Source organism: Nestor notabilis, unplaced genomic scaffold (assembly GCF_000696875.1).
Source record: "Nestor notabilis isolate BGI_N333 unplaced genomic scaffold, ASM69687v1 scaffold6919, whole genome shotgun sequence".
Classification (NCBI taxonomy): Eukaryota; Metazoa; Chordata; class Aves; order Psittaciformes; family Psittacidae; genus Nestor; species Nestor notabilis.
Window position 1 is genome coordinate 33,163 of NW_009943178.1, and position 10,415 is coordinate 43,577.

The 10,415-nt window shown below is 37.8% G+C and overlaps 1 protein-coding gene across 1 annotated transcript in view; it reads left to right on the plus strand.

Moving 5' to 3' along the window:
• PPFIBP2 (PTPRF interacting protein, binding protein 2 (liprin beta 2)) overlaps positions 1 to 10,415 on the plus strand; it is a 47,262-nt gene that overhangs the window by 12,548 nt on the left and 24,299 nt on the right. Inside the window, 2 exon segments of the mRNA XM_010021788.1 lie at positions 1,551 to 1,682; positions 9,155 to 9,247. Of these exon segments, the coding sequence (XP_010020090.1) occupies positions 1,551 to 1,682; positions 9,155 to 9,247 (225 nt within the window).

Genomic DNA, 10,415 nt, shown 5'->3' on the forward strand with positions numbered 1-10,415 from the left:
AGGAATGGCCATGGCACTGGGAATAGTGGGTGGCTTAGATAACTGGTGTTGCAATGCAGATGCAAGTTCAGTACTATTCTTATTTTGGGCAGTAGTCCCCACCAGACTAAAACAATTTAGTTATAGAGTAGATTTAGGTTCCAAATACACTTTAACCATGTAATTTTTTAAATAACCTTTGTGGCTTCTGTGGCTCCAGGACATGGTCTACAACATACTGTGCAGTTTATGAGAGAGGAAGACATGAGAAAAAGGTGATGGACAGGGCAGTTTCTGATCACTCAGTAACATCAGCAGAGATTTAGAATAGCTATGGCAACTTTGGTTAAGTCACTTCTATGTAATTCAAAGCAGAATCTGCTGTGATTCTTCAGTGTGTTTCACATGATGAAAACACTAATGTGAGTTATGAATTAATGTAATTTTTTTAACCATTTAGAGATCAATATTCTCTTCTAAAAGTTAATTAGGCACTTTAAGTATTGATTTTTTTCAGTAAGGCTTAAAGTCCTGAATGGTTTGGAGTTTTTTTCCCCTCTTTGAAAATGGAGGCCAACAGAAGCATTAACCTTAAATTCTGTTGTATTTTGGAAGATGTTTTGAAAGATACAGTGAAGGTGAATACTGAATGTTTTCCAAACACAGTGATATCACTGGGTCCAAAGTACACCTTCCTCTGCAACCTCAAAAACAAACTCAGGGTACACAAGCAAAACTCATGGCCAGTTGTTTCTCCTTTACACTGTTACTCAGTTTAGATATTGCCATTCGGTTTCCAGTTTGAGGATACTACTTTTTATTCACAGCTGTTCCCTCCACAGTGTGTAGCCTTCAAAAGTTAACAAGTTCTACATGGTGTAAACTTCCAAGTACTACTAGCATTACTGCTGGATTGTTGCTTGTCTTTGGTAGTACTCTATTTTGGTTAGGGTGCTTATTCTGTAATATATCCTTTATCAAACAACGTATCGTAAGAAGTTCTAAAATGTTTAATTGTAATACAAAAACATAGCTTTGTCTGATGAGCATTTTAGGAAGTAGCCAACTCTTTTGTAACGTGTGGCGTTATGTAGGTTTGTGTTTGGCTAGCCTTAGTATTGTTTTCTGATTTCATGGCTTGCCTGGGGATTAGCTCTGCCACACGTTCTCCTGAAACATGGCAGAGGACATAGTGGCTGAGTGATTAACATGGGAGAATGTGTATGTGAAAACGGCTGCAGAACCTGAGAAACACACAGTTCAAACAGATCATAGTATAGATGCTGTGAAGTGAGGTATGCTTTAACTTGAATTTGCCAATAATCCTTTGTTTTGTTTTGTTTTAGTTACTTTTTCTGCCGGCAGCAGATGCTTACATCAGAGCTATCTTCCTGTGGCTTTTTCCATTGTAAAGCAATAGCAGTTGTTACTTTAAGAGAATCATTTTGCTTTTGTATTGAAAGTGTTAAATGATGAGATAGAGGCTTTAGTATGGAACTACCAATAAATCATGTAGCATTCTGTCAGTGTTCAATTAAATAACCAAAGAAAATGTTCTGCTTTGATTTCAGGAGTTGCTAAGTCGAACTTCACTAGAGACTCAGAAATTAGATCTAATGGCTGAAGTTTCAGACCTGAAGATTAAGCTGGTTGGTATGGAAAAGGAGCAGAGTGAATATGAAGAGAAACAGAACAAAGCTGAGGTGAGTTTCTTTCCTTAGGTTGTTTTCTTTTTTCTTCTATCACGCGTCTATGGTATGCTGTCATATACCTGAGCGTTTGAGCTCAGGCGTGTAGTAGGATTTTCCATCCATACCATAGATCCTGTGAATTCAGTGAAGAATATGATTATGCATTTTTGGGGATGTGGTTTCTTTTCCCCTCTCTCATTATACTTCAGAGGTTGCTGTTTGGCTTTAATCAAGGCACAAAGTCCCTTCCAGAATCATGCATTACAGTTGCCATTCATTTAACCCTTTCTTTTTCACGTGAGCTTGGCTGGCATGGCCATGTGAGGCCTACCAGAGCTCTCCTATTTCCTTGTTTATGTGGTAGAGAAGACTTGTCAGCCCACTAGTATCAGTGGTGGTACAAACACTTAGATGATCACCCTTGGTGATTTCAATGCATTCATGGCACTTGGGGGAGAAAGACAAGGAGCAGGGCATATTCCTCACATGAGCCTTTCCCCTTGTGGTTACATAATAAAATAGTGAAAAAAAAATTACATGCATTGGAGGCAATTCTAATCCTTATTCCCCTTCATATGTGGAGAGTTCTGGTCATCAAAGAAGCTTTGCTTTTTACCATATTGATTAAGAAAGAGAATATAAAGCAGGGAAACATGAACAGGGAATTGTGGAAGTGAGCAGCAGGTGGGAGCTGGGAAAGAAAGCGATTATGGAGAAAGTAATTTATATGAATTGCCATGTGTTGCCCTACTCAATGGTCCTGTAAGGGAACCAGCTGACAGAAGAGGATTATCTGGCAAGGGAGGATTGCTAGGTCCAACATTCACACATTGCTGACTGAAAACTTCCATGTTGACACAGGAGAATTTGAAATCCAGGCAGTGTTAGAAAACTGTTTGATCTCCATAACATCACTAGTGGAATATTTGATAACTGTGCATAAGTAATTTACCTGCAGTGACATAATATGTTTGGAGTGTTTGGGTTTTGACTTATGTATCCTCAGAAGTTTTCTTTAGAGATCAAAAGATAGCTTAAAGAGAGCAATCTCTGGCAGAGGTTGCAAGTCAGGGAGGCACCAGCTGCTGCTTTTACCATCTATGGCCTCCTTGTGCTCTTTCACCCATAATTGTCTCATACTACCTGAAAACCTAAACAGGTCTGTGCAGCACGTAATTGCTACAGATTGCAGCCTACTCTCAGTAGCTGCCTTTCTGAGAGGCCTTCAGCTCTTCCTGGTGTTCCATATGTAATGGGATGAGGGTGCCTAAATTATTGCAGGACACGCACAGTCAGCATGACTTCTGGAAGGCAACAAAGGTTTTGAGTACGTTTGTGTTGACAGAACTTTTAAGTAGGTCTGGGCCTGTGGTAACTATGAGGCTATGAGCTGTGAAATTCTTTTGATACTGCAACAAGGTGTATGAGCCCCCCTTGGATGGAAAAGTTGAACGTTATTGGGCCTGGAAGCCTTTGCTGTATTGCTGAGTGATAGGAAATGCTCCCACTGAGATGGAAAAGGCTTCTAATCTGATGGAAAAGTTGAGAATCATTGTGTTAAGTATGCCCTGAATTATTAACAGCCCCAAGATGTGATTAGATTTCTGGCCTGTTGAAAGTTGCAAACCTGTGTATACAACGCAAGGAAAATGAGTAAGTAAAGCTGTGGGAAATAAACAGTGTTTCTAGTTTGCTTGTTGATCCATTAAAAAAATTACTTGATTGTCCTGCATAAGCATTAACCCCATTTGTAAAGATAAACAGGGGTTGCTTCCAGTCAAATTGGATGCTTACTTGAATTCTAATGCTTTAACCCTATTATAGCTCCTTTGACTGTAAATTTAACTGATTTTTCTATACAAACACTATTTCAAACATAATAATGGAATTTATTAATATGTTTTCTTTATACTGTTAGACTACAACTGCTGCTTAAATTTGGTAATAGTTTGGGTGTCTTCCTGAACTTCTTGCCTCCACTGCCCAAGTACATCTTTCTAGTGAATAAGCCACTTTTAGGTACTCGGTCTACCTTTAGTTTGCTCTCATGTATGCATACACAGTTGTGTTGTGGTAACCTACTTGCTTCAGAGTGAGACAGTTCTCCAAACTGACAGTGACAAAAGGAAATTAATCTTGCTGTAATTGTATCTCTGAATGTTGTAGCTTCTTCAACATGCTCTTATAGGTATAATATCTCAAATGAAATTGCTATTAGTATCTTTAAGTAAGTGGAATAAAGCTATGGGTGACAGCGTTAGAGCCTTTTTTTATAGATCACAGCTGGCCAATTGCTGCTTTCAAGACTGAGTTTAGGATTGACAGAGGTGAGATCTGATAGATTTGCTACTATCAGAAGAAGGTAATAGTCCTGAGTTTTCACCCTAGTGCATGTATTACAGAGGTATCCAGAAGTGAAACGGTTTCAAACAGCTTGTTAATTATACTTCGTGACTGACCTTGCCATTTCTAAATATAATAATGGCTTTTAAAAAGTTTAAAATTAAATTGACATTGCAGAATAATTCAGCTTAAACATGTTTGCTCTGTACTCTAATTTTGTGTCAGCTTATTTCACAGCAGCTGTTTCCATCACATGGAATTTAGCTTTAGTATTATTTCTCTGGTTGGGTTGGGGGAAACAAAGCAAATTAAGATATCCTTCTAAATATGAGCAAGTTTTAATGTGCAAGGTTCATTTCACTTTATCTTGTGCAGCTGTTGTTTAAATTTGGTTTTAGTTAGCAGCAAGGAGTTTATCAAGCATCTCTAATCTCTTCTCAAAGGTATTAATTTCACACTGAATGCCACTTGTCTCTGTCTCTTCAAAAGCACATGCTAAATTTAAAGTGCCATTTATTTATATATCTAACATAGGGGCTAGGAGAATAGCTGCTTGTAAAGGGACTGTCTCAAGACAGTCCCATTTGACTTTGTCATTTTAATGCCTTTTATATGGAGTAATATTCTCCTTTTGCCACAGCAATGCTGTGAAGGTTTCTGAAATCCCATCTGAGGGAGTTTGTGTAGCTTCTACCTGAGAAGCCTTAAAAAATTTGGAAGTGTGTTTTCTTAATGCAGCAAGGTGTGAATGATCAGCATTACCAAGTGATCAGCACAGCCCAGGTGCCTGCCTTACCTGAACATGGACAAAAGAGACCTCCTATCACTACCAGGGGACTGCAGAAGTGGTTGTCCATATCAACTTCTTTAACAGCCCTTCCTCTGTCCTACGTTTTCTTTTTTAGCATAGGATAAGTTTTGTTGGTTTTGCTTTTTCTTACTAAGGATCTGAAGCTTGCTGTAAGCTGTTGGGAAGTGTTTTGTGGTTCTTGTGTAGACTATTCCGAATATTCTGAATTAAATACCTAGTGTATAGTTACTTGCAGTTTCAAAGAAACTTGAGTCAGTGAGCCACTGACTCCCACTGGGGAGTCTGCTGTGTTGTCTCACCTCAATCAAATTCAAGATACAGTATGTTAATGTTAATAGATTCTCATGCTGTGAAGGAATCTCAAAAAGAGAAACCTTTTCTACCTTGAAACTAGAAAAAACTGTGAAGGCATATATTGCAGCTGGAGTTAATATGTTTCTCCTCCATAGACTTCTTATTCTTCACTGGGTAAGGATTTCTGCCATTTCTGTACTGTCAAGTTTGCCCTGAGGGAAGTCTGTGTGGAGGCAGAGTGTTTCCAATTCCAGCTTTTCATGTGAGGCAATAGAGAAAAAAATTATAAGGCAGCAACAAAAGTGTTTCTGAACTCTCCCAAGTTGCCACAACTGGAGTAGCTGTCAGTTTGTGCTCAAAAGTCTGTGCATCTTGTTAGAGCAGCCCTTCTTCAGAACTTCGTATGGGTTGTGTTCTCTGTCAAAGGCAAACACAGGCTAAAGCCTTGGCGCTTGAAAGAAAGCAAGGGAGATAGATGTGTGTCCTGATGATTCCAGTTATTGCCAGGAGGTACTGCTCAGTGAGGTATCTGAGTTTGACAAGGTTCTCCCCACCAGTGTCCTACGGTGTTGCTGCAAAGTGGCTAACGTAGCCAGTATTCTTTCTAATTTTTTGATTGTTTATGGAACTAATCCTCATTTACACGAATTAAGAGTTGGCTGGATGAAAGAGTATGAGCATCAGACATTGTGATCCTGATTAAGATTAATATGTAAGTAAGTTAAATATATGCAACTGTTTTTCTGAATTTCATTTTAAGCACAGTGCCTTAGAAAAAATAATTGCTGTGAAACTCTTGAACCTAACTGACACGTACACTGTTGAAAGGAAATCTGTGAGTGTTTAAAGTTGACTGTGGATGCTGATGCAGTTTGAGATTGGTTGTGTTATATATTTACCTGGATAGAATAGTGTCTTGTCCTTGCAGTAGCTGTTCTCTAGCTTTGTGGTTGAGGGTTGTGATGGCAAGAGGACTTCTGTGCATTGTAAAGAAGAAAATCTTAAAAAACGTGCCATGTCTTCTGTTCCCCTGTCCACTAAAATCTTTCCCCTCTTTTTTGGAGTTGGATTAATCTCCACAAACGTATTCCAGTTGAGAAGATTGAGAAATCCCAAAACAGATGTTGTTAAAGTATGTGAAAATTAAGAGAAAGGCACTCCAAACTTGTAGTACCTGAGAAATTACCCAGCACAATGATAGATAGATTTTAATACTTATCTTTTTTTTTTTCCTTTCTGTAGCTGGATTTTATTTCTGTTTGTTTGTATCACTGAAACACACAAATCCAAGAAGCTGGCCAGCAAATTGGTGCACTTTAATTACTTTTCCTTATGTGGTATCCTTTGATTTCTCCTAAGTATGTTGCTTAACTCTTTCTCCATGTCAAAATACTGTCTAGCTAGCAAGCGCCATGCTGGACCTGGAAACAGAATTACTTTACTAGTAATTTCTGTGTATAAATCATGAGGAGTAGGTTATGGCCCCCACTGAGCACTTAGCAATTGTTTCCTAGCAAATGATTTGGCTGTAGGAATGAATGGAATCAATTCCCGTTTCAGCAAAAGTTTGCTTCTAAGCCCCACTCAGAGTGTGCCTCTGTTCCAGTTCTTCATGATATCAGACTTCATGTGACTGGATAAGCTTCCAGAACTGAGGGGCCAAATTTTGATCTTTACATTAGAATCAGAATCGTGAATTAGTCTGGAATATAGACTCTGTTCTATGTAACCTGTAGCTCTGTGCAATGTTCCAGATTTATATCCATTCACATATACTTTAACAGAAGGAAAAGACATAGTCTTTTGGGTCTTTTTTCAGTTTGCCTTTGATGTGCTTCATGCATTTCGTTGTGCTGCAACTGTAGAAGTCGTCTTTGCATTGTTTTCTTTCTCACTTCTTTTTTAATCTTTTTTTATCTCTTCTTTTTTTTCCCCTTTCTTCCAATGTTTTCAGTCAGTAGTGAACCTGATCAGCGAGCTACAGGAGCAGATGTGTAGACTGCAGCTGGAAATTAATAGTAGAATCCAAGAAAGGAATTCTCAAGATAGGAAACCAGACTTGACACCTAATAGTCCTCAATCTAGGCCAAGATCAGTGGTAGAAACTCCCAGCCAGAAGAATTGTTCTCAGTGCGATGTACGAGAAGTACACTATAGCCTGTGTATTATTGCTGCTTCTCTACTCTTGCAGAAACTAAATTCTTCTAACCAGGATGGTGTTGTGCATTACTGGCATTAATCTTTGTGGCTTTCATTAGCAGAGAGTGAGGTGGTCTTAAAAAGCACAACAAAAAAAAACCCACCCCAGGCACCCCACCCCCAATTAATAAATTGGGTCACCATTGATGTCTGTGTACTAAAGCACAGGTATCTGTAAGACCTAAGCACTTCTTTCAGGTTTTTTGTTAATTTAATTGTACTTTTAAGTCTGTAGTGCTGGTGTGGTGTGTGGGTTGGGGTTTTTCTAGTTTGTGATTTGGGGGGTTGAGATTTATCTGTTCGATATGCAGCATGCTAGCATGGTTTGGTAATTTGCTAGTTTTTGTCACAGGAATGTCACCCTAGCTGTGCATGATGGTGCACTCTAACCAGTCCTCTAAACACAGATTATTAATTCTTGAATATCTTAAAAGCTTTGCACAGGTATGAAATACAGTTTCAGGTAAGAGTATCTGAAATGTGTCCATTCTTCTTCTAATGATGATGCTAAAATGAATGGAAGGAGCCATAATAAAAATAACCTGCTTGTACCTTTCAAATAGCAAATCAAGCATATTTTTCTTTCTTATGTGACAGCAGCAGTTACCAGAAAAGCATTTTTGAGTTTACATTACAGGTCCTAGTTGTAGCTGACAAAACTGTTACATATCAAAACAAAAGCTACTTTGCCTAAACCACTTCAATTTACGGAAGGTGGCATGACACTGGTATGCCTGAAAATTTCCATTTTAATATTTGCTTTTAAATCAGTTTGCTTTAGTTGCCACATCTCTTTGGTTACAATTTGGATCCTCAGAACTCATTTTATAAGTAATCTGCTTGTATTGTGAGGGAGTTTTTCAGTAATTTTTCTCATAGGTTTATTTTACAAAAATAACTCCTTTGGGCATGATGCCTATTTTGAAAATAGTGCTATTTTTCTGAGCTTGCCTCTGTCCAGAACTGATTAGTGAACTACTAGACTATACTACAAGCAGCATATTGGAGAAGTCATGAGAGTCAAATCTGGGAGTCATTCAAAATAAGTAACTTAATCCAAGATATTAGTATGACTGTTCAATGTATATACTATACAGCATTCCAAAATTGGGCTAAGCTTCCAAATTTTTCCTTTCCTGAGTTCATTTTAAGACAATTGGTCTTGTCAGAGTGATATTTAGGAGACAACTTTATCTCTTAGGAGTAGAGGAATAGGAAGAGAAAGGTAGGAACCCTGGTTGGCTGCAGCTCTCGGCTACAACTCAGTTTCCATCAATGCTGGAAGTCGCATATTTGTAGTGTATGGCACTAAAGGCCTCTAACTCGCTAGATACTATTTTGTCTTAGTGTTGTTTTTCTTGGTAAGCAGTTTAAACACCTCTTAGGAGTGAGGATTGTCACTTTGATTAAAGTTGGTAGTCTGGTGGTGGTTTAGCACTGCATGTTTCTGCTTACTTTATGAGGTGGCTTAAAACCAAAATGAGACACAAAACAAAAGAAGAAAAATCAACCTCACAACAAAACCTTGATAGTTCATGTTATATGAGACTGCAATTGCAGATTTTTTGGCTCATTTTCACCAAGACACACATGACTTCATCAGGGTCAGCTATCAGATAGGAAATTTGTTCCTGATTTCAAGTGGAGAGTTTGAGCAAGTATTCCTTATCTTTCAATTCAAGATAGTTTCTTGTCTTATAAGATTAGGTCACAGTTTTTAGTGTGGTGGCTCAGTGTTCGTTACTGTGTGGTTCATGCATGATCTTTAGTTCAGGACTATGAATAATTACTACCTACTGGAGAAATCTTACTTACAGCTGCTGTTCTTTCTTTGCAGGGTTTGCTACAGGAACTCAGACACCTCAAAATTAAAGTGGAAGAACTGGAAAATGAAAGAAATCAATATGAATGGAAATTAAAAGCAACTAAAGTAAGCACAATACTTGTCATTTACTAATGACAGTCATTTCAGCTGGAAAGGGCAATATCTACTCTTCTTACAATTGCCTTATGTCAGGGGCTACTATGAGTCAAGTTTTCTTCAGCCAACTTTGGAATGTGTATTTTGGTTTAAAGTTTTTGTAGCTCCTTTTTGTGCTTTTTGCTTCCTCCCTGCAGTTTCCAATATTCTGACTTTTGATAATTCTTAGTTTAAAAAATCAAAAAAATCAAAAGGCCTTTTGACTTACAAAAGACCTGTTGTGAGGAAAGGCCTCCTTGAAATTTTTCTGTATTTTATTTGTGTAATGGTGACAAGCTTCTGTGGAATCTGCTTTCCAGATTGAAGAGACATGCAAAGTTGGTTGAATGTTCACTTAGTGTGGAATTTACTTTAATGGACATTAAGCCCAAAATACACTATTAGATCATCTGCTTTGACTTGATCTATATCAAAGTGCATAGCTGCCTTACCCTTCTGTTGACCTTAAATCCTGGAAAGCTGTTGTGTCCTAATCTGGAGAAACATGACATCTGAAACATTTCATTATTTTCCCCAATGATTATTTTTTCTAGTTCAACATTCTCATGTTTAAACAGTTGATCTTTATTTCTAGTTTGAATTTTTAGGCTTTTTCCATTCTTATAGATTAAAATTCTTTTAGATTAAAAAGAACCTTCTTATTTTTCCCTGTACACTTTTGTGCTGTAATCACATCTCCTTTCAACTGTGTAGTACTTTAATCTCTGAATTCATATGAATGACCGACTCTGAGTTGTGGTTGGATCTTGGAAAAACATTTTGAATTCTTAAACTGAGTTTTCTTTTTAATATTTGATAGCTTGATCCTGAAATGACAGACAGCGATTATTTGTATTAGCATTTCTCTCTTTTGACAATTCTCAGATGAATATTGAAATGTTCTATGAAATGTTGCTGTCATGTTTTTTTCTCTGAAGATCATAGCTTTCGTATCCATGAAAATGTTTTCTCTGAAGTGGTGGATATGAACAGCCTTTGGGAAAATAGTTTCTCAAGTATTGTGGCCTGTGGCCAGTTGCCAAGACAGATAAGGATTATGGGAAGTATAGGAGTGAAATAAGAAAGAAGAGCAAGAGAAGATGCGGGTCTAGAAAGGAAGAAAAGTACAGGGGAAGAG